At 48.7% G+C, this 18,097-nt stretch overlaps 1 protein-coding gene and 1 long non-coding RNA gene across 3 annotated transcripts in view; one reads left to right on the forward strand and one right to left on the reverse strand.

Annotated features, from left to right (window-relative positions):
• On the forward strand, nt 1-9,413 carry LOC114676403 (uncharacterized). Its single transcript, XR_003727437.2, has 2 exons — nt 1-245; nt 7,187-9,413. It is a non-coding gene; the product is annotated as an uncharacterized LOC114676403 (long non-coding RNA).
• Nucleotides 7,273-18,097, reverse strand: part of MCM2 (minichromosome maintenance complex component 2) — a 23,951-nt gene continuing 13,126 nt past the window's right edge. For both annotated transcript variants that reach the window (XM_015130084.3, XM_077993677.1), the window contains exons 9-16: nt 13,658-13,751; nt 12,486-12,736; nt 12,199-12,325; nt 11,524-11,636; nt 10,334-10,585; nt 8,804-8,986; nt 8,457-8,612; nt 7,273-8,037 (exon numbers count right to left, since the gene is read on the reverse strand). In XM_015130084.3, the coding sequence (XP_014985570.3) occupies nt 7,927-8,037; nt 8,457-8,612; nt 8,804-8,986; nt 10,334-10,585; nt 11,524-11,636; nt 12,199-12,325; nt 12,486-12,736; nt 13,658-13,751 (1,287 nt within the window). In that variant the 3' untranslated portion in view covers nt 7,273-7,926. The remainder of the gene's footprint in view (nt 8,038-8,456; nt 8,613-8,803; nt 8,987-10,333; nt 10,586-11,523; nt 11,637-12,198; nt 12,326-12,485; nt 12,737-13,657; nt 13,752-18,097) is intronic.

Below are 18,097 nucleotides of genomic sequence, written 5' to 3' on the forward strand. Positions count from 1 at the left end.
CGGACGCGCGGGTGGCCGCCCCTCCGCCCGTCCCCCCCACGCCAGGCCGTCCAATCAGCACCGCGGAGGCTAGGGGGCTTGGCCCGGCCGCCCGCAGACCCGGGCCTCGCACCTCGCGCCCGGGTACTTCTGTCTCCCCGAGCCGTCACCCGTTCCCTGGGAAGCAGAGTGGGCAACTGCGGCAGATGGGACTGATGGGACGAGGACGACGCGGGGAAATGACTGAGGGTGGACAGAGGCATGGGGTAAGGAAAGACTTCTCAGGGTACTTAGATTGGGCGAGCCCTGAAGGCGAACCTGAGAGCAAAGAACTGGAGTTTAGAGCCAGGCAGTCCGGCTCAGGTTCAGACTGGTTTCGAGACCTTGAGGAAATCTCTTCTCACCTCTGGGCCCCACTTGCCCCATTTGCTAACTGGGGGATTTTAGATTATGAGAGCAGTGCTGACTTCTCTAACATGTGCTCCATTTTGGCAACTGAAGATCCTTAATGTGCCAAGCACTGTAGTGGTAAATAAAACAGGCACATCCCTTGTCCTCATAGTTTCGGCTAGTAGAGAAAACAGACTGAAAAACAAAATGGATACACAAAACAAAATGCTCCTATGATTGCAATTGGTAGTCTGTTAAGGAGTGTAAGAGGCTGGGAGACAGCACAGAGGGGAACCTTATGCTTGCCTTCTTGAAGAAACAGCATTTAAGGTAAGCTGGCTGGCATCTGGAAGGATGAGTGGGTATTAGGCAGGAGATTGGGTTTGGGAGAGAACGTACAAGGCAGAGGGGAAAGCCCACTGATAGAGTTCCTGAGTGAGAAAGAAGCTCAGCCTCTTTAAGGGAGAGAAAAGCCCTGACTACCCTTTTAGAATTACTGCAGCTTAAATATACAGCAACCATAATTTTGTGGAATGTTACTTTATATATAGCATATTAGGAAAACATTTCTTTAAAATAACAAATCATTATATTGAATATGCTTTTTCAAAGTATATCCTCACCCCCCTATGCAGGGGGATAGCATCAGACATTGGAGATGATCTCATGGGACTCTTCCAGGCTAAATATTAATACTTAGGAAAAATAGGAGTTGGGGGTGGAGAAGCATAGGGAAGAAATGGGTTCCAGGCAAAAGAAAGAACATGAGCAAAATATAGCACCTTTTATTTGATGGGTGTTAGGGGTACTAGAAAAGTGGCTGTCGGCTGGGCTTGGAAAAGAGAAATCCAGGGTGTGTCCACCCAGCTTCCCTCTTCTTCTTTCCTCCTCTGAGGATGAAAGGAGCATCCCTTTGGTTTTTTGTTTTGTTTTTCTGTTAAAAGAAACAAAGACCTGGCCGGGCGCGGTGGCTCAAGCCTGTAATCCCAGCACTTTGGGAGGCCGAGACGGGCGGATCACGAGGTCAGGAGATCGAGACCATCCTGGCTAACACGGTGAAACCCCGTCTCTACTAAAAAGTACAAAAAACTAGCCGGGCGAGGTGGCGAGCGCCTGTAGTCCCAGCTACTCGGGAGGCTGAGCCAGGAGAATGGCGTAAACCCGGGAGGCGGAGCTTGCAGTGAGCTGAGATCCGGCCACCGCACCCCAGCCTGGGTGACAGAGCGAGACTCCGTCTCAAAAAAAAAAAAGAAACAAAGACCTTAGAAGCAAACAAGAAATGGAAGGAAACATCCTCAATTCCATTAAAGGTATCTCCCAGAAACCCTTATTATCGTACTTAATGGTGAAACCATACTTAATGATGAAACATTAGTAACTTTCTCTTTTAAGTGAATGGAACCAAAGAATCCTCACTACCACCACAATGATTGAATGTTCTATAAGGGACACTGCAACAAGGCCTGATAGAAGAAGTGGGATGAACGTATTGGGGGAAAACTTGGTAAAACTCATTATTTGCAGGTTTATCTAGGAAATGCAAGATCATCAGTTGGCAAAATAATTGAAAACCAATGAGTTCAGCAAGATTGCTGGATACAAGATAACATACAGAAATCAATAGCTTTGCTGTGTATCCTCAATAACTACTTAGAAAATGTAGTAGGAGAAAAGATTGCAATCACAGCAACAATTATTAAAAACCAGGAATAAACCAAACCAGATATGTAGATCTAAATGAAGAAAACTCTAAAGCTGCCGGGGATGGTGGCATGCGCCTGGAATCCCTGCTACCTGGGGGAGACTGAGGCAGGAGGATGGATCACTTGAGGCTAGGGGTTTGAGACCAGCTTTGGCAACTTGGTGAGATCCCCATCTCTAAATAAATAAATTAGCCGGGTGTGGTGGTTCATGTCTGTAATCCTACCTACTTGGGAGGCTGAGGTGGGAGGATCACTTGAGCCCAGGAGTTTAAGACCAACCTGGGCAACAAAGCAAGAGGCCATCTCTATGAAAAATTTTAAAATTAGCCAGGCATGGTGGTACACACCTGTAGTCCTAGTTACATAGGAGGCTGAGGTGGGAAGATGGCTTGAGCACAGGGGTTCAAGGCTGCAGTGAGCTATGATTGTGCCACTGCACTTCAGCCTCGGTGACAGAGTGAGACCCTGTCTCAAAAAAAGAAAAAAAAAATTAAGTGAAGGCAATTCACAGAATGGGAAGATACATTTGGAAATCATGTATCTAGAATATACAAAGAATTTTTACAAGTCAATAATAAAGACAACCCAATTTTTAAAAATGGGCAAAGATCTGAATATACATTCCTCCAAATGTAATAAGCACAAGAAAACGTGCTCAATCTCATTAACCATCAGATAAATGCAAATCAAAACCACAATAAGAAACCACTTCTCAGGCTGGGTACGGTGGTTCATGCCCTGTAATCCCAGCACTTTGGGAGGCCAAGGGGGGGGCAGATCACCTGAGGTCGGGAGTTCGAGACCAGCCTGACCAACATGGAGAAACCCCATCTCTACTAAAAATACAAAATTAGCCAGGTGTGGTGGCTCATGCCTGTAATCCCAGCTATTCAGGAGGCTGAGGCACGAGAATCACTTGAACCCAGGGGGCGGAGGTTGCAGTGAGCTGAGATCTCACCACTGCACTCCAGCCTGGGTGACAAAGCAAGACTCTGTCTCAAAAAAAAGGAAACCACTTCGCATCCCACTAAGGTGGGTGGCTAGAATAAAAAAGAGAGACCACTTGTTATATAGGATGTAGAGAAAGAACCCTCCTCGTGCACTGCTGATGGGAATGTAAAACAGTGCAGCTGCTTTGGACATAGGCAGTTTCTCAAAAGAGTTACCTCTATGATCTCATAATTCCACTCCTAATACACAAATAAGAGCATAGAAAACATATGTCTAGTCAACTACCTTATGGGAATGTTCATAGCAGCATTAGTCATAATAATGAAGAGGTGGAAACAACCCAAATTCTCATCAACTGATGAATGCATAAATAAAATGTAGCATACCCATACAATGGAATGTTGGTCAGCAATACAAAGAAATAAAGTACTGACACATGCTACGACATGGATGAACCTTGAAAACATTCTTTTTTTTTTTTTTTTTTTTGAGACGGAGTCTCACTCTGTCGCCCAGGCTGGAGTGCAGTGGCCGGATCTTAGCTCACTGCAAGCTCCGCCTCCCGGGTTCACGCCATTCTCCTGCCTCAGCCTCCCGAGTAGCTGGGACTACAGGCGCCCACCACCTCGCCCGGCTAGTTTTTTGTATTTTTTAGTAGAGACGGGGTTTCACCGGGTTAGCCAGGATGGTCTCGATCTCCTGACCTCGTGATCCACCCGTCTCGGCCTCCCAAAGTGCTGGGATTACAGGCTTGAGCCACCGCCCCCGGCCGAAAACATTATTCTAAGTGAAAGAAGCCCATCACAAAAGACTACATATTATATGATTCAATTTTTATGAAATGTCCAGAATAGGTAAATCTTTAGCAATAGAAAGCAGATTAGTGGTTGCCTAGGGCTGGTGGGGGAGGAAGAAGAGTAACTGCTAATGGGTATGGGTTTTTTTGGGAAGGAGGGGAGTGATGAAAATGTAAAAGTGTGATAATTTGCACAACTGCAAATGTGCTAAAACCATTGAGTTGTAAATTTTTAAATTTATTTATTTATTTATTTATATTTGAGATGGAGTCTTGCTCTGTTGCCCAGGCTGGAGTGCAGTGGCGTGACCTTGGCTCACTACAACCTCCTCCTCCTGGGTTCAAGCGATTCTCCTGCCCCAGCCTCCTGAGTAGCTGGGATTACAGGTGTGCGCTGCCACACCCGGCCAAGTTGTACATTTTAAATTATGTGGTATGTAAACTATATCTCAATCAACCTGTAAAAAAACACAAGATTACCCAAGCTCACATTTTATCTTGGGTTTTTTTGTTTGTCTGAGACAGGGTCTTGATCTGTCACCAAGGCTGGAGTGCAGGGGCACCATCATAGCTCACTACAGGCTCTATCTCCCAGGCTCAACTGATCCTCCTGCTTCAGCTCCCAGAGCAGCTGGGATTACAGGTTTTTGCCACCACGCCCAGCTAACTGTTGTATTTTTTGTGGAGATGGGGTCTCACTATGTTTCCCAGGCTGGGCTCAAGCGATCCACCCACATTGGCCCCCCAAAGTGCTAGGATTGTAGGCATAAGCCACCTCGCTGGCATATATTATCTTTAACATACAAACACACACATATATACACACACACATTATGTAATATCGGTATATTATAAATGTTTACATATATGTATCACATCCTTCAGCATCTTGTTTTTTCACTCATAATTATCTTTCAAATTAATCCATTAATAAATTCTATCGCAAGAATAAAAAAAAAAATCTAATTTTCCAGTCCTAGAGTAAACACCAATGGAAAAGCCTCACTGTGGTCCTGTATACCTTGTTGGCTGTCCCATTTCACACGCTCCTCGGAGCCAAACTTCTCATGTGTTTTCTCCATGTGCAATTTCTACCTCCTCACCTCCCGTTTATTCTACCTGCACTCCAACCTGGCTTCCACTGTCACCAAGGGATTGAAACTGCTGGACGAGGCCACAGCAACTCCCACATTACCACAAAGCTTGTATTTCAAAGGTGCACATCTAAACTAGGATGTCTGGCTGGGCACGGTGGCTCACACCTGTAATCCCAGCACTCTGGGAGGCTGAGGTGGGTGGATCACTTGAGGTCAGGAGTTTGAGACCAGCCTGGCCAACATAGTGAAACCCTGTCTCTACTAAAAATACAAAAAAAAAAAAATTAGCTGGGCATGGTGGCGCACACCTGTAATCCAAGCTACTCAGGGGGCTGAGGCAAGAGAATTGCTTGAACCTGGGAGGTGGAGGTTGCGGTGAGCTGAGATTGTACCACTGCACTCCTGGGTGACAGAGAAAGCCTGCGTGACAGAGCAAGACTCAGTCTCTAAATAAATAAATAAGGATGTCTGAAGGTTGATGACATCATTATAAATGTTTACATTTTTTCTTCAGAAGCACATAAAATGGTGATTGTTATCTTCAATGGCATCTTACATTCAATGAAACATGGTAGTAGGCAGGTTTGTCATTTCACCTGATCTTTCAGCTACATTGGCCAACTGACCTCAATCTTCTGGAAATTTCTTCTTCTTCTGGCTTCCACAAACACCCTTCTCCCCTGGTTTTTCTGCCACATTTTCCTCCTGTCTCCTTTGCTGTTTCAAATGATGGGTGTCACGTCGCCTTCCAGATTTTTTTTTTTTTTTTTTGAGATGGAGTCTTGCTCTGTTGCCCAGACTGGAGTGCAGTGGCACAATCTCGGCTCACTGCACCCTCTGCCTCCTGGGTTCAAGCAATTCTCCTGCCCAGCCTCCCGAGTAGCTGGGATTACAGGCACACACCACCATGCCCAACTAATTTTTGTATTTTTTTAGTAGAGACAGGGTTTCACCATGTTGGCCAGGCTGGTCTTGAACTCCCGACCTTGTGCTCCACCCACCTCAGCCTCCCAAAGTGCTGGGATTACAGGCATAAACCACCGTACCCAGCCCGGATCATTTCTCTATGCACTCTGGGGGTGATGGCACTCAGCCCCACAGTGGCAGCTGCAATGACTGCACCTCATGCCCACACCTCTCCTCAGTGGCCTGCCTCTGTGGCAGCTATGATGACTGCCCCTTATGCCCACACCTCTGCTCAGTGGTCCAGACTCAACCTGCCTGCAGACTTCACATTTCTACTTGGAGACCTAAAAGGCCTGTCTGGCCAACATGTTTGAAACAAAGCTCCCGGCTTTCCCTACTAAACTTCAACCTATTTCCCCAGCCACATACCTGGTCATCCAGGGTTTTTCCTTTTTGCTCCACCCCTACATCTTACTCATCACTAAATCTTGTGTAATCTACCTGCAAAATACACCTATGTCCACTTTCCCCCATCTCCACCATCACCCAAGTCTCCACTCTTTCGCCCTTTCTCCTCTCAGTATGATTCGGTAGCCAGCCAGCTCTCCAAGACTGCTGGACCGCTGCTGTCCTGAACACCCTCTTGCTGGCTGCCTGCTGTGCCGGACTAGAACCTCCTTAGAGCACAAGTCCTGTGTGACTCAGACTCTGGCCACAATCCTTGCCCCGCCCTATACTTCAGCCCGTTTTCCTGTGGCCGGCACCTTTTCCTTTAAAAAGTCACTCCAGGCTCAACATGGTGGCGCAGGCCTGTAATCCCAGCACTTTGGTAGACCAAGGTGGGAGTATCGCTTGAGCCCAGTTCAAGACCAGCCTGGGCAACATAGTGAGACCTCATTGCCACCAAAAACTTAAAAAAATTAGCCAGGTGTAGTGGTGCATGCCTGTAGTCCAGGCTACCCGGGACGATTGCTTGAGCCCGGGAGGTCGATGCTGCAGTAAGCTATGACTGCACCATTGCACTCTAGCCTGGGCGATTGAGAACTTACCTCAAAAAAAAAAAAGTTCAAGAAGGGAAAACTTGGACAAGACAGATGTCAGAACCCCATCTGGGAACTGCAATCCCTCTGGCAGCCCATCAGCATCTCTGGGTGAGGTGGTGGATGGTACTGCCCCATTAGGAGGTGGGCTACACCACCTCTAGTCCTTCTATACATATGTCTAACTAAGATTTCCATGAATTCCACTTAGATATCACAGAGGCAGTAACAGCAAACCAAGTTCCATGGGGACATCCATATCATTTTTGCTTTCTCTACATCCACAAACAAAACAGCTTTTTTAACCCAACCTATCTCCTACAGAACTCTAAAGGGAGAAGGTGGAAAGGGCCTTCAGAAGAAGTCCAGGTTACTTATTAAAGCAGAATGGAAGCCAACAAATACCAGCGTTTATATTTTATTCAACTTTATTAAAAATTAAAACTACAGAAACCAAACTTAATGCACGAATAAGAGAGTGGGGAAACAGGCAGCAATGGCAGCTGGTAATGAGTGGATAATCCACATGACTCACATCCCATCCCTGCGACTTAGGAGCCCAGGCTGCTGCGCTGGCACTGTTGTGCCCTCTTCCACCAGAGGGACACAGAAACCTGCAGGAGACTGAAAAGATTACAAACATCTTCAACCAGCTCTCTGGCCAAAGGTTGCAGAAGCAGCCTGAATACGAAACTCACACCAAGAGGGCAGCAGCTCTCCTGACATCCACGTAAGGAGGCTAACACCTAAACCATGCGCAGGCATCCTGAACTCACACCTATGATCCAAGGTACTGAGTGGAGACAAAGCACTCGGAGGTGGCAAGATGTTCAGCAACCAAGTAAGAAACACTGGCAAGGAATCCCACCCAGAAGGTGAGAAGCACAAAGCAGGCTTGGAGAAACGAACAGTCATGCCAGGTGCAGCCAGACATCCTGCTACAAGCCCTGACCCTAGCACCCCAAGTTCATCGAGTGCTCTGGTTTTGTGCCCATAAAGCACAGAGGGCACTGATCACTCAGTCTGACTGCCTCAAACCAAATCTTTGTGGATGGCGCAGGACCTCAGAACTGCTGCAGGATCATCTTCCTTTTCAGGTCGTGGCTAAACTTGTTCATCCTGAAGAGCTCACTGTCATAAAATGCAGAGAGGTTGTGGATGTTGATCTGACGAGCCTGCAAGGAGGAAGTGTCCAATGAACCATCAGTGTTGTGAGAACAGGCTGTTTCCAGAGCACCCATATACAATGCACTTTCAGACACCATCATCTCTATTTACGGGAGGAAAATATCCAGGAGTGGAGAGGCCGATTAAGGGGCTTCAAATCTCTGCTGTGCAAGCTGCCCGTGTAAACTGAGACAAGTTATTTGGCTGCCCTGTATCTGTCCCCACCTCTGTACAACAGGAAGGCAGTAACAAGACTCACCTCACTCCCCTGCTGTCAGACTACAGGCACAGAACTGGACTCAACAGACTGTAAGCATTCAATAAACGGCCCACCCACTTCACGACCCAGTATGACGGAGCCCCTTCAGGGGACTGGCAGCTCCCAAGGCAGCAAACCCCGACCCTCACTTCCCTTCTGGGCCCATACCTTATCCACCAAGTCCTTCTCAGGAACCTCAATAGTGTCCTGCTGGGCCCCAAAGCGGTTGCGCTGATATGTCACCTGCTCTGCCACTAACTGCTTCAGTATGAAGAGCAACAGCTCATTGTTGTCACGCCGGAATGAAAGGTAGCGGGCAAAAGTCTGCAGGAAAAAAGCCTCAGTCAAACACCCGCTCCCACTATGCCTGCCACACTCCCTTTACCTGATGTGCTAGCACCCAGGTCAGACAGGCTGCCGCTGCTGGGTGCACGTCCAGGCCAGAGCCTCGGATACCCACGTGTGGCCGGCCTCCTTCTCTTGCCCGTCAGGCCCCTACCTCGGAACACACCTACCTTACGCATGCTGCGCATGACGCTGAACTTCTGAGTGTCTATGAAGCTCTCCAGCATCACGCGGATGGCCATGTTGACATCGTCTTCGATCACATAGTCCCGGAGATGGATGCGCGCGTGGGCCTCCGCCATGCGGATCATGGACTCGATGTGCCGCACCGTAATGGGGATGCTGCCTGTGGCCTGGAGAGAAGCAGGTCAGGTCTTTTACAGGCAGGAAAGAGGGGCAAGGAAAATAAAACATCGGCGCTCTTAGCACCCAGAGCCAAGAAGACCCATCTGACAGTGCCACAGCAGAAATGCAGAATGCTTGACTGCGCTGCCCAGTGAATGCACACTTCCTATCCCTCCTCGAAACTGGAGGATGCCGGTGGACGCTGCATGCTTACCGCCTGTCACCATCACACCTGCACAGTTCTGCTCCCGCCAGCTGACTTCTATACATCTCAGAGGCTGTTATATTTGTGGAAAGCTGTATTGGTTATTGTCACACACTAAATATCGAATAATCCTGTGCAATGTAAGTGCAAAAAAAACTAGTTGTTTGTAGGAAAACTAAATTGAATGATCTGAAAAAACTTGGTAAAGTTAAAAGGCAGAAATTTAAAAAGCTGCTGTGTTGATTGGGTGTGGCTGAGGCAGCAATCTACAAGAACTCGGCATTCCCATGGCTTGCAAGCTGCCTTTAAGTTTCCGTTCCACTATGAATGAGCCAAAGAACTTTTGTTCATTTGCTTGACATTTACACAAAGTCAATATGGAACTTAATAAGCACGTCAACAATTAAGGCCCCAGCCCTATACCGAGACAAATGAACGCACATTTAAATTTCATCTAAAACAAAATGGTTAAGGTATATATTAATACCTATCATTTTTTGTTTTTATTTTTATTTGAAACAGGGTCTCACTCTGTCACCAAGGCTAGAGTGCAGTGGTGCCATCATAGCTCACTGTAGCTTAAACTCCTGGGCTCAAGTAGATCCTTCTTCCTTAGCCTCCTGAGTAGCTGGGACTACAGGCACAAACCACCAGGCCCAGCTAAGTTTTAAAACATTTTTTGTAGAAGGGCCTCACTATGTTGCCAAGCCTGGTCTTGAACTCACCTCAAGCAATCTTCCTGCCTTGGCCTCCCAAAGTGCTGGGATTAGAGGCATGAATCACTGTACCCAACCTTCGTTTTTTGTTTTTGAGATGGGGTCTCACTCTGTCACCCAGGCTGGAGTGCGGAGGTGCGATCTCAGCTCACCTCTGCCTCCCAGGTTCAAGTGATTCTCCTGCCTCTTTGGGTTTCACCATGTTGGTCAGGCTGGTCTCGAACTCCTGACATGATCCTCCCACCTCGGCCTCCCAAAGTGCTGGGATTTACAGGCGTGAACCACCATGCCTGGCACCTTCATTTTTTTTTTAATGCCTCCCTGCTCTGGCACCTTTTGGACTGACCGGCTGCCGCCCCTGCTGCATCAGTCAGAAGGCTCACACTGCACTTCCTTCTCTGCACCGCACCTCCCAGCTCTTCCTGGGCTCTCACCATAGATTCTTTCCTCAGGTCACTGTACATCTTGGCCACCTTGTCCTGGTCCATCTGGTTGAGCTTTGGGTGGACCCTCTCCTTGGCATAGATGATGTACTTCTTTAGGACCTCCTGGGGCAAGGGCTCCACACCATATGTATTGGGCATGGCGGGCTCGGTGGCGCTGCCGTTGGCCAGCCCCTCATCCTCCTTGTTGCTGGGGTGGTGTCTGACGTGGCTGCCCACCACGAAGCGGGCCAGCATCTCATCCTAAGACAAGCCATGAGAGGGTGGGTCTGACTGTGGGTGTGCGCGACCTTGGGGAGGTCAGTGGCTGGAGAAGAGCTGCATGTGTGCCCTACAAGGGTGACGCTCTTTCAACAAGACTGACTACACTGACCATGTGCAGGGCAGTTCTGGGTGTGGGGGGCAAACCAGACAATGGGACAGAGTCCCCACAGGGCCCACCTCCACAAGGGGAAACAAATAGTCTTAAAAATTGATTATGGAAAGTATGCTCAGAAGAAAAATAGAGTGATGGGATCAAGGGACCAAGGAGATGCCTCTAGCTAAAGGTGCCCTGCAAAGCTCATCCCTGATGGACAGAGAACTGAGATGACAATGCTGAGATGCAAGTCACGTGACAGTGTGGGAGCGCATGTGCCAGGAGCAAGGAGCATAAGAGAGCCCCCAAGGCTTGGCCCTTTTGAGAGACAGAAGGGCAGGTGCAGGTGAGAGAAGGGAGCGAGGAGGAGGTAGCTGCAGAGAGGGTGGGTGCGGGCTGGAGGGGAGGACCATGGATTCTATTCTGGTGACAGCAGAAAGCCTCGAGCAGTTGTTAAGGATGGGGCTGATCTGATTTATGCCTTCAGCTGGAAGACAGTCTACGTGGGTGCCAGGAGGCCAATTCAGATGATGGTAGTGCCTCAGGTCAGAGGCAGAAGCGAGGGAGGTGGGCAGGTTCAGAAGTTGGGACAACAGGATTTGGTGGATTGTGGGTTATTCCGGGTGGGGGTTGGGAGTGCTGTGAAGGAAAGAGAAATCAGGGTGACTTCTGGACATGAGAAGAGACTGAGGGAACAGGCCTGGAAAACAGGTTACGGCCCCTGCAGCGCCCGTCCCCTGCGCTGGGCACACCGTATGACACCAAGCCTCACCTGAGGTCCCCAAACCACAGTGCATGGAAACCGGGCACATGCGAGCTGTACCTGGACTGGGTCCACGGTGTCCCTCACCACACACAGGATGTCGAAGCGTGAGATGATGGGCTCTGTGAGGTCCACGTTCTCGGAGAAGGTCAGCGAGGGGTCGTAGCGCCCTCCTAAAACACAGGGGAGCATCTCTATCAGGGTGGATTCCCCTATCCTCCCGTCTCAGCGACCCCAGGCCGCTTTGATGGCAGAAGGGGGTAAGGACAGTGGAAGAGGAAGACATGGGTGGGTACTTAGCACCTGCTGTCTGAGACAGCAAAGAGCTTACCCCAAGCAATGCCCAAAACAGCCTAGTTTAGACAGAAAGCACAACTGCTTCCCCGGAAGGAAAAACCAAGAACACAGTGGGTGACAGAGCCTGGGTTCTTCAAGCATTCGCTGCTGAGACCAACAGCCAACTCCATCCCGGCCAGTGGGGCACTGGGCTCTCCTCCCATGCCTTCTGAGAACATCCAAGGTGGATCCAGGAACATGACTCGACAGGAAACCCAGGTGTCCCAGGTCCCACTTTCACTGTTCCCCACTCTGGCAGGATATGCAGAAGACGGGAACCCTCTGCTGTCCAGTGACTTCCTCAGATCAGCTCCTGGGGACCCAGTGGGCTCCCGATTCAAGCAGGTGGGACCTCCCTGTGTCCCACCCCAGCCCCAGCAGTCAGGGTGCCTGCTGCACCTATGGGGTTGGCGGCAGCAATGACGGTGCAGCGAGCCTGCAGGGAGGTGACGATGCCAGCCTTCGAGATGGAGATGCTCTGTTGCTCCATGGCCTCATGGATGCTGGTTCTGTCCTGGTCGTTCATCTGCAAGATTAAAATGGCCGGCCCTTAGCATGGTTCGTGCTCCTACCACTAAGTCTCCAATGAGGTCCCAATGCATCCCATTAACACCATTCCCCTCGCTAAGGCCCAATCCCACATACACACCCCGAGTCCCATCAGCCTCCATGACCCAGGGACCCACCTTGTCAAATTCATCAATGAGACACACTCCTCGGTCAGCCAGAACCAGGGCCCCAGCCTCCAAGGTCCACTCCCTGCTGACAGGGTGCCGCTGGACATACGCCGTGAGGCCCACAGCTGACGCCCCCTGGCCGGTGGTGAAGATGGCTCGGCTGGACACTTTCTCAATATACTTGAGAAACTGCGACTTTGCTGTGCCAGGGTCTCCACACAAGAGCACGTTGATATCGCCACGTACCTTGTGTTTGCCACCTGGAGGGGACGAGTGGAAGCGGGGGAGGAGGAGAGTGGGAAGTGAGAGGAGGAGGGCACAGTTGCATCCTCCACCAATTCCTCAGCCTACTTGTTATGAATGGTAAGGCACAGTCTCTCTCGAAAGGGATACAATACCCTACGCCATGCAGTCCCACTCTGGGCACTCCCAGGGACACACACATGGGTGCAGAGGAGGGATGCATGAGATGTCCTTGGCGAATGTGAAATACCAGAAACAATCTAGGTGTTCTCCAAAGGGAGAGCTAAATAAACTGCATTATCCGGTGACACGATACAGTCATTTAAAAGAATGCACTTGCTCTGTATGCACTAACAAGAAAAGATGCCGCAGTGTGGCATTGAGCGGGAGAGCTTGGCGGGGTGCGCTTCGCACAGGCACAGCACTGGGCACACACAGGGGATGCTGTGGTTGTACACATAAATGCGTGTAGTCATGAAACCCTGTGTTTGCTGTGTAATTGTAAATGGCCACAAAGGGAGGGGACTAGGATGAGAAGGGGAGGTCAATGGGGAGATCAGCCTCACCTGTGACTTTTAGTGTTCTATAAAAGTGTAATATAAATATACATACCCATGTGTCAATAGTATTTTTGTACTTAAAACAGTTTTTTAAAAGACAAAGTATTTTTTAAATAGAAGAGAAGCAAAGACTCATTTGCTTAAATCACAAAAGCAGGCAGACACTGGCTCCCTGACCAACAGCCCGACATCCAGAATGCCCAACTCAGGGCCACCCTCTCCCTTGAAGAACAAGTCACACCCACCCAGACCATCTTTTAATGCCTTCTTTCTCCCCAGCACCCAGGCTTTAAAAACACTGTGTCATTCATTCTTCGAATGCTGGCACCTCAAAGAGAAAGCTGCTAACACCTCTGCAGAGGAAAGGCGGGTGCTCACCTGGGTTTTTGGGCTCCCCTCCAAACAGGGCCAGAGCCAGGCCTCTCTTGATGTCTTCATGACCATAGATGGAAGGAGCAATGCTGGCAAAGATCTGAGAAAGGGAAGGAGAATGACAGGAATGGGAACAGATACTCACAGAGTAGGTCACCCACACGCTCTGGCATCAGGGAACCAGGACATCTCCAGCTCAAAGATACCCACTTCCACAACTGCTGCAACTGCATCAGGCCCTGGTATCAAGCCGTGCCCGACTCTAAAGCTTTTCATTAGTTTGCTCTTCCCAAGAATCACAGAACTTTGGAGATTAGAAGAACCTTAATCTGAACCCCTAATCTTGACATATTTCAGAAAGGCCTTTCCCAAGACCACAGACCACAGAAGAAATGAGACGAGAACCAGGTCTGTCATGGCACTGGCCTACCCCAAGCCTCAGTTTCCTCATGTTGGAAAGAGAGATGGCAACACCCAACTCACAGAAGGGTGGGTACAAATGCAACAGTTCATGCAAGTGCCTGCCTCATCAATGCATTCAATGTGGCACATCTGGGAGATGTCTCCACCAGGAAGTAATTCTAACTGGTGAGTCACTGGAACATTTCTCTTTATTTCAGTGTGTGTGTGAGAGAGAAAGAAAGAGACAGGGAGAGAGCAAAATCTTCATGAATTTTAAAGATAGAATCAGAGACATCAAAGACATTTCTTGCTTGTAGGAGACTGCTTCCAACTCTTCCTGCAGCACAGCCGTGTTTTGATGACTTTCATCCTTCATACCCCCCTGCACTGGCCACACCCACATCCTTCCCTCTTTACAGGACAAAGGAGCTCAGAAAGCACTGGCCCTCCCCTGGGGAGAGGGCACTAAGGCAGGAAAACCAGCCCTGAAGGTGGAGGGGAGACCCCCATCCTGCGTCCTGCCTGCACCACCAAATTCATGCAGCTTTAGAGGTATCCCCCTCTGAAAGAAAGTAACAATTCCCACAGGGCTTCTTGGAGAAATGTCCGATTCCAGGTCTGGGGCAGGAAATGTACAAAAGAAGCCTGCGTTATCTTCTACCAGAAAGCAAAAAAGCACTCAAAGACAACTAAGGTCATGTCAACAGAACTCAGGGGCCAACATGAATAGGTTCACGCTGGCAAAAAAGGGACACTTGAGCATCGTAGGGATGACACCTGCAGCGTGGAAACCTCAACACCCGGTGGGCCTATTCATCTGTTATGATACCCAGGTCACCTGGGAACCAATTCATTATTTTTAAAACTAGTAAGTAAAAGAAAATAAGCAGGCATTTATCTGACTAGGCTTCAGTGCCTGACTGCCAAATTACAGAAAACACAGGTGACAGAGGCATGTGTCTAATGGGGACATAATTAGTAACATCTCGACTGCAAGGCTCAACAGGACAAATGACCCAGTTTCTTTCACGAAAAAATTACAAGGAAAAAAAGAGATGGAGAAAAGATCTAACGATTATGAGACTTAAGAGACATCAACCAATCACAATTTATGGACCTTATTTGGATAATGACTCCAAGAAGCTGCAAAAAACAGGGGGAAGGGGTAAGATAATCAGGAAAATGTGAACACCAACAGAATACTGAATATTAAGGAATTGTTAATTATCTCTTAAAGTGAGATAATGGTAGTGTGGTTAGCTGTATTCAAAAAGAGCTTTTTCTTTTTCATATACTTACTGATGTAGTTACAGAAAAAAAACAGCATGCCTGGAATTTGCCTTGAAAATTCACTAAGGGTGAATGGGTGGTGCATTAAGAAAACAAGATTGGCTGTGACTATGACAGCTGTGGAAGCTGGGTAGCGTGCTACAGTTTGAATGTACCCCCCAGAAAGCATGTGTTGGCATCTTAATCTCCCATTTACCAGTATTAAAAGGTGGGACCTTTAAGGGGTGATCAGGCCATGAGGGATCTGCTCTCATGAATGGAAAATAAAAGCACTGCTATCCAGGGAGTAGGTCCTTAAGGATGAGTCTGGCCCCCTTTGGGCTCTCACTGTCTCTTTAACTCTCACCTTTTTGCCATGGGATGACACAGCAAGAAGGCCCTCGCCAGATGCCAGCCCTCAATTTTGGACTTCCCAGCCTCTAGAACCATAAGCCAATAAATTTCTGTTCATTATAAATTACCCAGTCTATGGTATTCTGTTGTAGCAGCAGAAAATGGACTAAGACAAATAGTCGAAGTTCATTACACCATTCCACATACCTGTTTGAAATTTTCTGTACAGTTTTAAAATGTGGGCCAGGCCTTATGCCACAGAGTGCCCACGGAACTCACAATAGCCAAATAAACTCACCAACTATTGGCACAATACAGTCACTGGGAGCATGGACTCAAGCCAGGCTGCTGACTCTGCCACTTGCTATGTGACTGTGGCCAACTTATCTAACCTCTTGTGCCTTAGTTTATTCATCAGTAAAACGGGCACAGATGAAACCTACCTCATAGGACCACTGCTATCTAGAAATTACCTAGACAAGGCCAAGCAGATACTAAGTCTTCAGTAAGTATAATGACTCCCTTATGAAACCCTTACTTTGTGCTGCAGATGCTGGGCAAACCTCCACGGACCTCTCACGCCCCAAAACACCTCGTGCTGGATGTGCCAAGACTGCCAGTCCTTGACTCCTCTTAACCCAGCTCATTTCCCTGTGTAGTTTTTGTAGCGAGCAACCTTGCAGGATGAGGTAATGTCTCCCTCCAGGGCCAAACGCTTCCTGCTTGCTATGCAGGGCAGATTGCCCAACTCAATCCCCCTCCTGTAAAGCAACCACTGCATCCAAGGGGACTTCCCCGTGGGACTGGAGGGCAAGGAGCGCAAATGTGCGAATGCCTACACTGCCTGCTGTGCCTTCCACTGCTGACCCAGTTACTCCAGGAGAGAGTAACAGGCTAATTTAATGGCTAGAAAGTGGGGCAGAATCAAATCCCAGACCTGCCAGGGAATAACAGTGCTTTCCATGAATTACCTCATGTAATTCTCATAATAACCCTGTTTCTCTCCATCCTACAGAGGAAACCAAGGCTTAGGTCAAAACATTTTCTCCTAGAAGAGAGGCAAGACTTGACCCCAGATGCATCTGAAGCCAAAGCTCATGCTCCTCATGGCTCTAGCTGTGCTGCTTCCTAGCACTCCTCAGTCTCCACACCCAGCAAACAGGGATAGAGTGCTCAACTGAGTGGGTACTGTGAGTGCCACCCAGCAAATAGAGAGAGAGCACCCACCTGCATGGGTACCATGAGTCTGAGATAACGTTATGTAAAATACCTAAAGCACCAGGCTCCAAGCTATTTTTTTCCTACTTACTGGCTGCTTATGCTTTCTGCACGCCTGTCACAGGCTCTTCCATCCAGTTTTTGTACAAATAGTTTAACTCTTGTAGCCATGTGCAATAACAGCCAGATACTGAGCACTCGCCAACAGCCAAGTACTTTATATGCACTGATTTATTCAATCTTTATAACATCTCTATGAGTGTTTACTTTCATCCTCTCATTTCTATAGATAAGGGTGACTCATCTGACCATCCTAAGGATTAGGCCAAAATTCAAACCTAAAAAATCTGGCTTCAGACTGCATGCTGCTTCTGTTAGTTCTTTAAAATCTAAGTGTTGGGCATGACCCTCATCTCTTTAATACTTTACCCAATCAGTGTCCAGGGCCCACGGAAGGCAGGCAGGGCTGTGAAAGTGACAGAGTAGGAGACAGAGTAAACCTGGGGACACAGGTCCCGCCCGCAAGGGCAGTTATGCCTCAGCTCCATCAGCACTACCAGAGAGGAACACAGAGCCAGCACCCACAGATCTTGGATTTTCAAAAAGCACCCGGATTTCTATGTGAAGTCTCCTGATCCCTCAAGGATAACTAACTCAAAATAAAAACAAATACGAAAAGTCAGTTGCAGAAGTCTGCAGGGCTTCCTGCTGGAGGTGGAGTCTGTAGAAGACAGAAGTCAGCTGGGGACAAGTAAGGGAGGAAGGTGCTCAATGTAGACACAAATAGCAGGCATCAAGACACGGGAGTGGGGCAGGGCTGCCTCCATTTGGGGAACAAGTCGTTCTGGAACCTGGGGCTCCACAGGCACATGGGGATGGCCCTGGCAGATGCCATATTAGTGCCCAGGCATGCCATGCCCACCACACGCTCACCTATGGGTCTCTCACCTCTTCAGTCAACAGAGTGGGAGATTAGTGGCTGAAGATCACGGCAAAGAGAAGGTGCCAGAAGGGTGTTCCTGAAGCATGCAGCTCCTTTGGCGTGGTAGGCACAGACACAGACAAGCATGTGGGACACAGGTGGCCCAGCTGCTTAGGGACTGCAAGACCCCAGCAGGGCCAAGTCCACCCAAGCCTGAAGAAATTGGCTCAAACATCTGGATGAAATTCTGCAAAGGTGTCCACCGTGGTAGCACTCATGAG

Source organism: Macaca mulatta, chromosome 2, assembly GCF_049350105.2.
Source record: "Macaca mulatta isolate MMU2019108-1 chromosome 2, T2T-MMU8v2.0, whole genome shotgun sequence".
Taxonomy (NCBI): Eukaryota; Metazoa; Chordata; class Mammalia; order Primates; family Cercopithecidae; genus Macaca; species Macaca mulatta.